We start from the raw sequence: 13,872 nt of genomic DNA on the forward strand, positions 1-13,872 counted from the left end.
GGGTCACTTCCGGGAGACGCCGGAAACAGCGGCATAGACCTCAGATACACACTCAGAGGGGTGTGTGTTGTGTTTTTGGTAAATACAGGCATGTCGGACTGTGTGTGTTCACTCACAGCGTTTACTGTCTGTTCCGTACAGCGTGTGTCTGTGTGATATCCGTATATATGTGTACACACATGGTGTATGTATGTATGTATGTATAAATATGTATGTATATATATCACGTATGTCAGTCATGTGTATCTGTCTGTGGTTGGTACTGTGTGTGAACTTATTTAGTAGCAAATACATTGTTGGTAAGCTATGAAATTATGTGTGTGAAAATATTATTGTGTTATAAGTTGCTATGACAACCTCTATACTTTCGGTATATATCCATGTGGCAGTTTACCCAGTTTTGTCAGCTATACAAATCTTTAATTTGTGATGATGATGACGCTCCGCAGCCGGCATGGGGCTACAATTCCCATCATCCTTAGACAGCCAGGTAGATCGGAGTTATCAGAGAACTCCAGCCGACGCACACGTGTAACCTGTTTCTTTTTTCCTTTAGAATTTAACAGTTTATGGCCTCTGAGCCGGCATTCAACATCAAGAGGACTCCATGTCGTTTCTTGTAAGTAAGCTCTCGGGGCCGGTGATGCGTTCCATATAAGAACGGGGGGTTGTTGTAAACGTGACTGCGATCCGGAAGGAGAGATCAGTGGCCCTCGAGCGGCTCCAGCACGCGCAGCCATCTACAAATAATTGCAATTACCGCATTTTGATTGCTTGCCTTCCCCTGCTGGGAGAATTCTTCTCTGTGTGTAATAGTTTGATTGACGCCATCATATTCTTCCTCTGCAGCGTTGGGTGTCAGACAGGATCCTGGTTGATGGATTGAGAGAGTTGGAGTTCTTCGGAGGTATGCAATCCCGATGTTGATGCTTTTAATGTTTTAGGGGTTATTTTAGGTTCTGATCTGTTTCCTATATGTTTGCTAAATCTTTGACTGGCAAGATCCCTCCATCCTGCAGCTTTTGGGACAATGTAGTTAAGCCCCTTTATGGATCGCATACAGTGGGCAGCGTAATAGTACCTGTGTCGTGTTTAATATTCTTGCCTCGAGCTGAGCCAATCCTCCTTTCCCTTCCTCCAGACTCGCCTTTAGGGGACCCCCGAAGGAAAGTAAGTGGGCTCCCCCATTTCTGCACCTTCCATGTGTATGCATTGCATGGAGGTCTCATTGCGACAGGAGGCTTTTTGGTGTGGGCCAGCCAAGAGACAGATGGCTTACAATAAAGACCAGGATAAGGCTAGCCAAGGGTGTGCAGCGTGTTAACCCTTTTATCGCTGCTCTTTCCATTACGCTAAAACTCCCTTGATGCTCAACAAGACGTGACAGCAAAGGAGATGCAGGGGCTAAGCCCAGCGGTTGGTTTGGCTGTATGTTGCCCATCCCAAGGCTAACCAGCAGTCTCTTAACTCCAAAATATGTTTTTCAAGCAAGAACTAGTTGATGAGTATCTAATAGCACTTCAAATGTCCAATAAGGACTACTGACAGCCTGCAAAGAAAAAGTGACCTGATATCAAGCACCTCGTGTAAAATGTTATCTTTTCTACATTCATTTCTTGTGAGTGAGCTACGAATTACCATCCAGCGCATGGAAGGTATAGCTTTTGTTATTACCGAGCTTCATTCTCCCCAAGGTCACGAATATATTATCCTGTACCAGTTCGTACTTTCAGTAATTAACATCAGAATCCGACTCAGATGCTGTAGCAGCCATCAGCGAGGGTCTCCTGATACGGCCCACACAAGAACGCTTCCTGTCCTGTCATGTGTCAACTGTGGGGAAATGTCTACCTCTAGTTGTTGCTGTACTAGGAGACGTAATGCAGCAGCAGCTGGAGCGTTGCGTACTACCCTGCATTATGTAATTTGGGCCATCTCATTCCCATGAAGCCATTCAGTATCTAAGAGCCTGCAAGGGGAATGCCTCCTGATATTGGGGTCACCCGTTCCATAAAGAAGGTGATCCTCTGCAGAGCGAGTTGCTGCATTGAACGTTCTTATGTGTTAATGTGGTTCGCGAATGGATCTGCGTGTAACTGATACCTGATGGTGAAACACATAGACCATGAAAGGTTGCGCAGCTCCGGAAATGCATATCGAAAGAAAGAAGCCTCTGGCTGCCAAAGGATCGTGGGTGTGTGGCAGCAGCTCTGTAGCTAAACCGTTGGCTACCCCTGGCATAGTCTCTGATGCCATTTCACCTCTCTCTCATCTCACATTCATTCCCTGCTAGTGATGGCAGTTCATTGGCTATTTATCATTAGGATCCAAATGCTTGGGATAACCTTATAATGTTAGTATAAAAAAAAAAAGTGATGTACTCCTACCATGTACTATTAGACTCCTTCATAACACCTTCATGAACAGAACAGCGTTCTTACTTTGCATGCTTTTGGGGTCTGGCTCTGTCAGTGTGTGTGTATATATATGTGTGTGATATATATATATATATATACATTATATACATTACCGGCACTGGCCATGTTAACGTGAAATTCATTTTCATTTTCATCATCTAGAAATAGTTTGCAATGCAATCCTGTCTGATGTCTCTGTGATGAATTATTCATAGCAATACATGGCCATATGTGTAGTGCGTATAAATAACACATTTCCTTACCCATCCCTGACGGGGGAAATGACGCTCCAAACACCAGTAATGCTGTTTCCGTAATAATGTATTTCTTCTTGCCTGGTCTCTGTATTAATTAAAACACTAAATCCTTTTTTATCTTCGCAGTAATGGCCTCATGCTTCAGAACTATACGGCTTATTACAAGATGAAACCCTATACATAACACCTTTTAATATATATTCGTTCTAAAATAAATGCTAGAACATAAAATGCAGCTATCCCCAAATACTGTGATTTTCTTAATTCCTTTTCACGCTTTAAAGCAGCTTACGTTTATTTTTTTCCGCCCCGGTCTCTGTGCCCGCTCGACCCTCAGACTGATGAAGCTGCCAGCTCAGAATCGGTAGTGTCTTTCCGCGGTCCGGACGCCATGGGGGTATACACGCCGGACAGCAGCTGCTACGAACTGCTTACTCTGATAGGTGAGCCGCCCTATTTCCCCAAAGCGTGATGCCTTCTTCTACATGGGAGGTTGAGACTGAAACACCTGGTGGGTGAGTCCCGGCCGCGGTAGGCGCTGGCCCGTTTACGGTTTAAGAGAATATTACGATATGGGTCGCTGGCAGGACTAAAGATCTTTGTGGCTCATTTTAGTAGACAAGCATCATCTAACATGATATGGCATCTCATAAGCCAGGAGAAGAGAGGTCTTGGAAGCTTTTTACGTATTACTCTGAATCTTGGTCCATTAAAAGGTACCGCAGTCTTCTTTGGGCCTGGAAAGGTTCTGGAAGAGAAAATGACTTCCATACAAATTAACAATGTGTGTAACTTTGTCGGGATATGTGTAGTTCTAGAGAATAATTCCGTTTTGGGGGGTGCGCTGATGGCAGTTGTTTGCCCGCAGGAAAAGGTTTCGAGGATCTGATGATCGTGAATCTGGCTCGTTACAAGCCGTCCGGAGAATATGTTTGCATCCGAAGGGTGAATTTGGAGTCCTGCACCAATGATATGGTAGCGTTCTTGCAGGTAAAGCAATCCGCTGTTTGTCAATGAGAAGCATTCCCACCATTGTGCAAACTAAACGTATGGCGCTTAGAACCGAATGTAACAAATACCGAGTAAGAGAAGAGCTTCTCTCCGAGCGGCTTCAGACTTCTAGCGTGACAAGGTCTGCATGATCTGTTTTCCATTCTTTAATATTGATTATTATCCCATGCACATGTTAGCTCGGGTGGATGTCCAAACGTGCTGGTGACTCTGTCTTTCGTCCTCAGACTGAACTCCATGTGTCCAAGTTGTTCAACCACCCCAATATCCTCCCCTATAGGGCTACCTTCATAGCAGACAACGAGCTCTGGGTTGTGACCCCTTTTATGGCATATGGTAAGTCGTATCAGGGTCTTGTAGTGGGTGAAGGGTGAAGGGCATGCCGTGATTATTACTAAAAGCAATATTTTTTGTGTTCTTCTGCAGGTTCTGCTAAAGACTTAATCTGTACGCACTTCACTGATGGCATGAGCGAGCTGGCCATAGCGTACATCCTGCTGGGGCTCTTGAAGGCTCTCGATTACATTCATCATATGGGATACGTGCATAGGTAACAGACGCAAGTCACGTGTTGTGTTCCATTCTCTGTATTTCTGTGGAAGAGGGGCAGCTTTGATGTCCCAGAGGTACCAAAGATTCACGTATTTTGGTTATGTTGTACCCAATTCCAGGGATGTATAAAGTTCATGTAATTAAATAATTCCAGTCCGTGCCTGGTCATTGCTTACCCCCAGCACACACGCTTACAATCCCTGTACAAATACAGTGTAGGAAAAACATGCATGGAATAGCCATACAGCGGGGGGGAAAAACATGGAGACTAGCTGGGAAGAATGTTTTGTGTCTGTGTTAATTTTCTAGTCTATTCTCTCTCCAGGAGCGTGAAGGCGAGCCACGTCCTGATATCGGTAGATGGGAAAGTTTACCTCTCTGGCCTGAGAAGTATCCTCAGTATGATAAATCACGGGCAGCGTCTTAAGGTGGTTCATGATTTTCCCAAGCACAGTGCGAGGGTTCTTCCCTGGCTGAGCCCGGAGCTCCTGCAGCAGGTGAGGAGTTAAATGCTCATGCTTGTTCCACCCCAGATTTAGTCAAATAAACCCCTTCAGGGTACTAACCGCTCTTGTCAAAATCATAAATCATATACCTGCCTGGTTTTGTATTGTAGAACCTACATGGATACGATGCCAAGTCTGACATCTACAGTGTGGGGATCACTGCCTGCGAGCTTGCCAATGGCCACGTGCCATTTAAAGACATGCCAGCCACGCAGGTGAGAAAGCAGAACAAGTAACGTGATGCCCATAACAAGGTCTCCGCGCAGACTACTCCATCTTTTATTCTTTCTGTCCCCTGCAGATGCTTCTGGAGAAGCTGAATGGCACAGTGCCTTGTCTGCTAGACACAGCCACGATCCCGGCTTCCGAGCTCACCATGAAAACCTCCCGCTCGGGAGCAGACTCTGGCATTGGAGAGGGGACCTCCAACCGGCCTTCCAACGGAGAGCCTTCATCGCACCCTTACAACCGCACCTTCTCCCACCACTTCCATAACCTGGTAGAACAATGTCTGCAGAGGAACCCAGATCTCAGGTGGGAGAGCTTTGTATATCTCGGCTTCTAATCCTAAAAATCTTTAAAAATAAAATAAATAAATGGCAGCGCTTCCTAGTTGCATCTGCTGGCTTTTGGTACATTTGGTGGAATTAATCTCATATTCTGATACCGCTTTTTTCTTACAGGCCAAACGCAGGCGCCCTCCTAAATCATTCCTTCTTTAAACAGGTAAGACTAAGAGACTGGCCGTCCTATAACAAAACTTAATTGTCAGCTTGTGCTTTTCCAACTGAGTGTAATTGTCTAGGAGATGAAAGGTGGCCACTCTGGCACAAGTGTGTACAAGCTTTTAACTACTTGCTCTAGTAGCAATCGATGACTGATTACTCTTGAACGTATTTACTGCTTGATTGCTTGAACATGCGCCTCTTCCCTGCAGATAAAGCGCAGAGCGTGTGACGCCCTGCCGGAGCTCCTCCGTCCCGTATCGCCAATCACCAACTTCGAAGGAGCGACGTGCTCGGACCCCGAGGGCGTCATGGGACTGGCGTCTGACCTGCAGCAGCTCCATATGGAAGAAGACTGGGACTTTTAAGGGGGTCGAGGAGTTCAGAAACCCGTTCATGTTTACACCGCACGTACCCCAAGGGTCTTCGCGCATGACTTACGACATCACATAATGTAGGAATTTCTGCAGCGCACCCGGATGTGAAGTTAACCCTTGAAGCGGCAGCACTAGAACGTACTGTGCCCCCCCCTCCACAAACCCCCCGTGTGTTCACTTGCCTCTTCTGTACATTTGATCTCAAAAGATGTTTAAGGAGCCTGATCACAGAAAAAATTACTGTCCATCACCAAAAATCACTTTATTCACCTTAGAAGAGAGCCTGATCCCGCAGCCAGCAAAATTTCAGAAGAATGCAGGTATAAAAAAAAAAAACCCCAGTATGATGAACTCGCTGTTTTTGTGACTGTGCTCGAGTAAATATTTTTGGTGCTAGTCCTTCACCACATTCACAACTTGTTTTTTTCTCCCCCTGTATATTTTGCGTCAAGTTTTTCTAAGCAGTGCCGGTGCGTTCAAAATATTTTAATGGATGGGATTTTATTAAACCGTACGCCGTCCCTCTCTACCAGGTCTAAACGCCTGAATGCTGAGGTTTGGTGCAGGCTGGGAGGGCTTTCTGTTCTAAGCACAAGAGACAGGTACCGTAGGCAATGTCCTTGAGAAGTAAAACAGGCTGGAGGTATGCCCCCCCCCCATGCTCTGACGATTAATATAAAGATTTGAAAGATTCATAATATTACACTGGTTTCACGTTTTAAGATTTGTAGGATCGCTTAACCCTTTAAGCGGCAGAGATCTGTGAATCAAAGCTTGTCTCTGCTCGGCTTAGGGGGCCGGCTTGCACAGGTAGCCCAGCCGTCCATCTTTTATCGCCTGTTGTAAAGCAGGGGTGCTGAGAAGATATCTTTAGCAAAAAGGTTTCATGATATTGTAGTCACCAGGGTTAATTGCATCCATGTTTTTGGAAAAATATGCCTTTATAACGGGAGTGCCGACGGTGCCCGTCTGTTTGGCTGTGACACGGGGAGGGGGTTCTGGTGGATATAGCGGTTTCCCTGCCAGAGTAAATACATTTGCAAAGGTTTCACTGTATAGAAAAAAAACAAAAAAAAAAACCCATTCACAATGCAGATTTATTCCACTTCGCCTCAATTTTAAATTCTGCTGAAATGATAAAATGAACGGAGCGTATTGTGCAACAGAGGCATGGATTCCTTTAACCAGCAAGGTATACAAAAAAAAAAAAAGACATATTTGGTCCGGTTATCATATTGTGAGACCGCTTCCCGTATTTATCAGAGAGAAACAAGATATATGTATTTTATATAAGTGTTTAATTCAGTAGAAAAAACATTTATATACAGAAGTTTCTGGCCGGATTATTCTCCCTCTTCTGATGATTCGGCGTCTTCATCGGCCTTTTTGAGCTTTTCCATTTTTGTAAGAAGATCTGAAACAGGAAGAGGTTATAGATGTCAAAAGCAATGAGGGCGCGATAAAGAAATATCTCGACTCGAGTTTGTAACTGATCTAAAGTCCTTTGAACTCCCTGCCTTAACTATGCCTTATATAAGTACAACCCACCAATTATATGCATAGGTAAATCAGCCTGCTTGTACAAGCCTGAAGATCTATTACCCAGAGCTGCACAGCAGCCCTCTCCCCAAATTCACCTTTAGCAGGATTAAAGACGCCGTTCGTCTGCGTGTTACATACGTAGCAGCGCTGGGATTTGCGGTAATGCTGCAGCGCACAGCCCTCACAAAAGTAATGTTTGCACCTGAAAAAGAACAAAAGACGGTAATGGGCTGGCAGGATCGCTGGAGAAAAGAATGGAGCTGGCGGTATGTATCCAAACAACAGTTCTGTACAGCAGAATCGCCTGCTTAGGGCAGGGTCTGTTTGAAATAGTTTAAAAGGATCTATATATAGAGAGATGGATAAAGTATTAGCACATATTGTAAACAAGTTTTGTTTTGGTTTTTAACCAAAAAGTCTAAAGCCGAAGCTCCATGTGAATTGCGAATGCAAAGACTCCACATAACTACAAGATAAAAGATGGAGAAGGGGCAAGGAAAGAAAGTGAAAAGGGCTTGCTATTTTTTTTTTTCTCTACAAGTACAGTTTCCACGATATATTGTGTAGTAGTTTTGGGGGTTCCTTACCCCCAGCGCTCGCAGACCTGCCCTGGGCGCTTACACTTAGGGCATTTAACAAGGAGCTGAGATTAGATAGTAACCCTCCAATAAGCGACTCACTTGGTCACGATGGGGTTCTTGAAGGAATCCCTACAGATGAAACATTTAAAAGGCAGATCTTCCTCGTCGCTGCTCACCTCGTAATTTTCCTCATCTGGAAAGGAAGAGCTGGTAAAGATGACCGCATCAAGGAAACAGACAATACAACTACATTAAACCTGGCAGAGCCAGCCACGACCGGACCCCCTTACAGGTGCAACATACCTCTGATTAGGATAAAAGGCGCCATTACCTTTATTTAGCTCAATTTGGAAGTTTTATGACTAAATTAGGCTTTCAATACCAAAAACGCTTCCTATATTTTTTAAGAAAATGTTGCCTTATTGATATCTTTTAGGGAATGCTTGTCATGTGACTTAAAAGCAGGCAGTGATAGGCTGTTGCCATAGAAAATGAAAAAAGTCTTAAAAGGGTCTCAAAAAGCTCAATTAATGTTCTGGGATAGCAACATAAAAAAGTAAATGATGTCACAGTTATAATAGACCTTGCAGGGACTATTATTGCCCGAAGGTCCTGAAGCCAGTTAGGAAATCAGCGTCGCGAGCGTTTACATCGGCGCTCTATACGTAACATACCATTCGCTCCGTAACGGCCCTCTTCAAGTTCCCGTTCCAACTGCCAGCCATGTTTGTAGTCTGAGCGGTCATGGAGAAACTTGCAGCTGTCTGACAACAAGAAACACAAAGGAATGAGATGTGTAGAAAGAGGGACACGAGAGTCCAGAAATGAAGAGATAGAGAGTGTGAGCGTGAGTGAGTGAGTGTGTGAGTGTGTGTGCGAGTTACACTGAGAAAAGCGCAAACAGCCGGATAGACGGCCAATGGACAATTAATACGTGTGAAGAACGCGCACACACAAGGGGCACACAAGGTGAACTGACAAACCGAGGAAGAACATTTAACGATCGGGTGAAGAAATAAAGCTATAGAGGTCTAGAAGTGGACGGATGATGTTGACTCTTAACAGAGACTCTAGATTGTAAGCTCCTATGAGCCGGGCCCTCCTCACCTGTTGTCTCTGTAATTCAAATCGTTATGTTATACACTACTTGTTACGTCCCGTCTCCCGATGTGCAGCGATATGGAATATGATGGCGCTATATAAAATAATAATAATAATGTACTGGAGACAGATGAGATCAGTAACGAGAGGATGAAACGGTCGTTCACTAACCTCCAAACCCACAAAATCCAGTCTCTTTATAATCCTTGCAGATGTCCGGCTGGTAATCCCACCGCACTGTGGCTCTCAGGTGGTCAGGAGCACGGATTGGCCCCTTCCTATATCAGAGAGATGTTCATCAATAACAATAAAGGGACCACCTAAAACGCACTCATTTATGATGAGACCCTACCGAATACCCCTGCAGACAACAAGGTGTCAAAATTCCTGCCCAAATCAAGAGAAACGTCAATCAAAACGCAACGGCGCACGTACCTCACCATGCCAGAAGACGCGTTTCCAAGAGACGTATCTTTTGGTTTCACAAACTTTTTGTAGTTGTGCATTCCCCGATATATCTTATCATCTTCCTTTCCTTCCAGCTCCTGCAGAAGAGATTAAGGTGTAAATAAGTCTAAAAACTCAAGAGATCCACCCCAATAAATGCGCCAACGCTGTGACCGCAGAGGATTTGAACTCTCACCTCCTGGACTTTCTGGCTTCTCTCAAATATGGCCTGAGCGTCCTTGTCTTTTTCCGTGTCCAGCTCATACGTGGCCGTGGCTCCCATGTCGTCCGGACCCACCGGTTTCTGCCGCACACAAACGGTTAAATTAGTTATGTTTACAAAGTCACTGCACATCTTTTAACCCCAAAGTTAACCCCCCCACAAAAAAAAAGTGGGTACATTAATGGATGAAAGTAGCCGGTATCGCTAGATAACGTGGGGTACGTTTAAAGTGGAGGTGTGATGAGGGGTAAACCCAACTCACTGCTGATCGGCTGGATTTGTAGGACACGGTGATGGCTTTTGACGATTCAAGCTCTTCCTCGCTACTGCTTTCTTTGTAATCCGCCGCTTCCTTTGTACCGGATTTACTCTGGAACAGATCGTTTAGAACGTTAATGAAGGAATAAAAGAAAAAGAGACAACGGAAAATGCATTTAGACCTAACGGCGGGGGCGAGCAGCAATCACTGAGACTCCCAACGGAGAATCGGACAAAACGAAACCGTGACATGTGGAACGTTCCCTGGTCATCACAGAGTCATTCTGGTGAACTTTGAACCTATACTCTGTTAATTGAAAGGAGGAGTCATGGGAGTTGTAATCCGTACATCCCGCTGCAGAGAGGCCGTACTGATTCTGTGACCAACCTTCTGGATCATCGGGTTTGCAATCTGCTTCTTCTTCCTCCTGATCACAGCTCCACCGCCATCTTCATCACTGCTTCCTGCAAACAAAGAGAGACGATTTAATGCCGGAACCGGGGGAAAAAGGGATGAAGAGGACAGAAACAGCTTTTCCAATCATTTACCAAAACTTCTATTCTCTACGAGAGGGAAAGTGGCGGGTCTGATGATCACAACAGCAAGGGTTAAATAAAACAATAAACAAACTGACCTGCAGGTGTGGAAACATGAATTATATATATCTATCCATCTATATAAATATATATTAATCTCTCATTTCTTGCTTGTCCCCCGTGGGGTAGATTTCTCACCCAGACCCCCTCCCCCCCCATACTATATGCCCCTGCTTTGTTGTTTATTACCCCAGTGTCTCACCCCTTTCTTCCTCTCTCCTTTTTCGCCCCGCAAACTTCCTTGTGCTTTTCTTAAACAGAAAGCTGCAGACCGGGGGCTTTGCATCTCCATCCTTCTCAGTGGTTGTAGTTCCCTGTTCTGCCATCTTTGCTCCGATCTAAGATACTTGGTCGGCCATCAACGGCGTGACGTCATCGTCGCGCGACCATGAACAGGTCTATGGCCCAGTTATCATATGGAACAGCGACATCTTCAGGGCGCAGAGATATAGCCCGCCGGTTAGTCAACGCACAGCGACACCTACAGGACAGAGCGATGTGTGCAGGACATAGAGATATAGCCAGCCGGTTATTCCAGCGCACAGCGACACCTACAGGACAGAGCGATGCGTGGAGGACAGAGAGGCCTCTGAGTCCCTTTAAGTAGCTTTAACACCTACCTTACATCACCTAGCCTTATACTCATTCCTGGGTTTGCCCCGGAATCTCAGGGTTTTTGCCTCGGAGTCTCAGGGTTTTTGCCTCGGAGTCTCAGGGTTTTTGCCCCGGAGTCTCAGGGTTTTTCCCCCCGGAGTCTCAGGGTTTTTACCCCCATTCTCAGAGTGAAGGGGCAGATTCTCAGTGTCACACAGCCTTACTCCTTCGTACCCCCCCTCTGGGATCATATATAAGACTCCCAGTTGGTGCCCCCCCCTCCCAGTATGTTATGGTTGATATCCCTGCTTGAATGCAGGTGACTAAATGAAGCGTATCTTTCAATAATGACAAGTCCAGATGACCGGTCACCACATAGAATCTTCACGATGGGCTATTAAAGGGTTAATATCTCAAGAGTCTCAGGGGCAGCTCATAGAGAAAGTTCCTCGGTATGGATATTCTGCCCCTGTGAGGGGCAATACACAGCCAAACAGATTTCAGTTTAACTGCCCCTTGTTGGCTACACTGTGTTCTTGTCCTCTCGCCTTAAATTATTTTATTTTCTTGATATAGCGCCAACAATTCCTGCACCGCTTCCTACAGTCCCTACATTCAGATGGTCTGACAAAACTAGAACAGACTAGGACGGCACTTACTGAAGTGTACAGGAGCAAGAATTACTATAAAATAAATATATATTTCTTAAAAATACAGCTTTTTTTAATGTTTATTTTTGGACACTGAAAGGGTTAATTTTGCGCAAGCTCACCACGAAGCCAAATTTCACAAACACGTTGAAAAGCAGAAGTGGGAATCCAAAGCGGCACAGCGAGCGTCTGGGCAAAGACACTAAAATATTAAAAGTCTCAAAAAAAGGCAGCGATGAGTCCGTCGGCGATGTTCAACAGAGCAAAACTTTATTGCAAAAACAGATTTATGAACAATTCCTAAAGTGAAATCTGTGGATGTCCCAGGCGGTCTCCTAAAAACCCAATGCCTAGTGGCGTACTTTGTAAGTAGATTAATAGTCATTATTCAAACCTGAAAAAAAAAAATTACCTTAGGGGGAAGCTGGAGCTCCAGGGCTGCAGCTCTGGCCTCCTGAGTGGTCTGACAATTCGTGCCATTGATTGCTTGGAGCAGATAATCAGTGATGGGAACGCGCTAACATCACTCCTACATCATACACTTACACAGATATACACACAATCTCCCTCCTGCCCCTCGCACAACTAACCCTAACCTCACCCCGACACGCTAGCACCATACACTAACACACACGCTAACACTTACTCTCTCTAACACTGTACACTAACACCATCTCCTTCCTCTCTCTCACACCACTAACCATAGGATCATTCCTGACACTACACACTGACACATACCCACACCATACAGTAACATACATACTTTAATACCATATGCAGACACACACTCATGCTAACACCATACAGTAACATTCATTATCTAATACCAAATGCTAACACACACACTCATGCTAACACCATACAGTAACACACATACTCTAATACCATATACTGACACACACACTCATGCTAACATCATACAGTTACATACATACTCTAATACCATATACTGACACACACTCATGCTAACACCATACAGTAACATACATACATACATACAATACAGAAAACTACATCAGAAATAAACATGTTTGGCCTGAGAAGCTGCCCCTTCACCCTAAGACCCAGTTGCTTTCAAAATATTCACGGGAGTATCCTGTGAGAATGGGGACACTTGGTCGATCCAGTTCAGACAGCCTCACATCGTTCTCATTTGAATATATTCCGGGAATAAGTTGTGAATTAATGACAATGCGAAGGAATGAACATTCTTGCAAAATGGTGCTCAGACCCATCATTAGCTCCGTGTATTATTTATATATCTCCGGTGACCTCACCCCAGAATATTCTCCTCGCTAAGTATTTACCCAATCTTCATGTCCTACTTTAAAAAGAAAAGTGAAAGCTGGAGCGTTTAGATACAGAGACGTGGGCACAGCCTCCATAGCGTGGGGTCGGGGCCACACACTCAGCATGACCCTGCAGCGTTGAGCTCTAGGCTACCCACTGCAGATACTGAGTGCTTTGGAGCCCATTAACAAGTGTTTAGGCCACGTGTGTCTTAGACAGGACCCCAAAACAAGAACAATATGGGAGTGTCCCAGTAAATTGTGGACTGTTGCCCAGATAGCATTTAATGCATATGATAACTGAGTGGTCTGAGCAGGCAGTGAGAGTGTGTTAGAGTGAGTGTATGTGAAAGTGTGTTAGAGTGAGCGTATGTGAGAGTGTGTTAGCCTGAGTGTATGTATGTTAGAGGGAGCGTATGTGAGTGTGTTAGAGTGAGTGTATGTAGGTTAGAGTGAGCATATGTGAGATTGTGTTAGCGTGAGTGTATGTACGTTAGAGTGAGTGTATGTGAGAGTGTGTTAGCGTGAGTGTATGTACGTTAGAGTGAGTGTATGTGAGAGTGTGTTAGCCTGAGTGTATGTATGTTTGAGTGAGCGCATGTGTGTTAGAGTGAGTGTATGTGAGAGTGTGTGTGTTAGTGTGGTTTGAGTATATGTATGTGTTAGTTAGTGTGTATGTTAGTGTGTTAGGGGTCAGGATGAGGGGCCACTTGGCTGAACTTGGTCCCTGGGCCAGAAGTTGCGG

At 44.9% G+C, this 13,872-nt stretch overlaps 2 protein-coding genes across 4 annotated transcripts; one reads left to right on the plus strand and one right to left on the minus strand.

The window, feature by feature from the left end:
• The first annotated feature begins 9 nt into the window (after positions 1-9).
• On the plus strand, positions 10-6,371 carry STRADA (STE20 related adaptor alpha). 3 transcript variants are annotated; one of them, XM_053452998.1, is made up of 13 exons: positions 10-60; positions 557-619; positions 850-907; positions 1,142-1,170; positions 3,012-3,117; positions 3,543-3,664; positions 3,913-4,021; positions 4,112-4,235; positions 4,563-4,734; positions 4,854-4,958; positions 5,045-5,277; positions 5,427-5,469; positions 5,681-6,371. In XM_053452998.1, the coding sequence occupies exons 2-13, from the start codon at positions 608-610 to the stop codon at positions 5,834-5,836; spliced, it is 1,269 nt and encodes a 422-aa protein (XP_053308973.1). In that variant the 5' UTR covers positions 10-60; positions 557-607; the 3' UTR covers positions 5,837-6,371. The 3 variants fall into 3 exon arrangements, with proteins under 3 accessions (XP_053308973.1, XP_053308972.1, XP_053308974.1); XM_053452997.1 differs by lacking the exon at positions 10-60 and having other exon boundaries at positions 229-619; XM_053452999.1 differs by lacking the exons at positions 10-60; positions 1,142-1,170 and having other exon boundaries at positions 231-619.
• Positions 6,372-7,130: 759 nt separating this feature from the next.
• Positions 7,131-10,995, minus strand: RNF113A (ring finger protein 113A). The gene is made up of 10 exons (XM_053453002.1): positions 10,797-10,995; positions 10,386-10,462; positions 10,002-10,109; positions 9,713-9,820; positions 9,505-9,614; positions 9,241-9,347; positions 8,643-8,732; positions 8,068-8,161; positions 7,483-7,589; positions 7,131-7,259 (listed from the first exon to the last, which is right to left on the minus strand). The coding sequence occupies exons 1-10, from the start codon at positions 10,918-10,920 to the stop codon at positions 7,189-7,191; spliced, it is 996 nt and encodes a 331-aa protein (XP_053308977.1). The 5' UTR covers positions 10,921-10,995; the 3' UTR covers positions 7,131-7,188.
• Between the last annotated feature and the right edge of the window lie 2,877 nt (positions 10,996-13,872).

This window comes from Spea bombifrons, chromosome 13, assembly GCF_027358695.1.
Source record: "Spea bombifrons isolate aSpeBom1 chromosome 13, aSpeBom1.2.pri, whole genome shotgun sequence".
Taxonomy (NCBI): Eukaryota; Metazoa; Chordata; class Amphibia; order Anura; family Pelobatidae; genus Spea; species Spea bombifrons.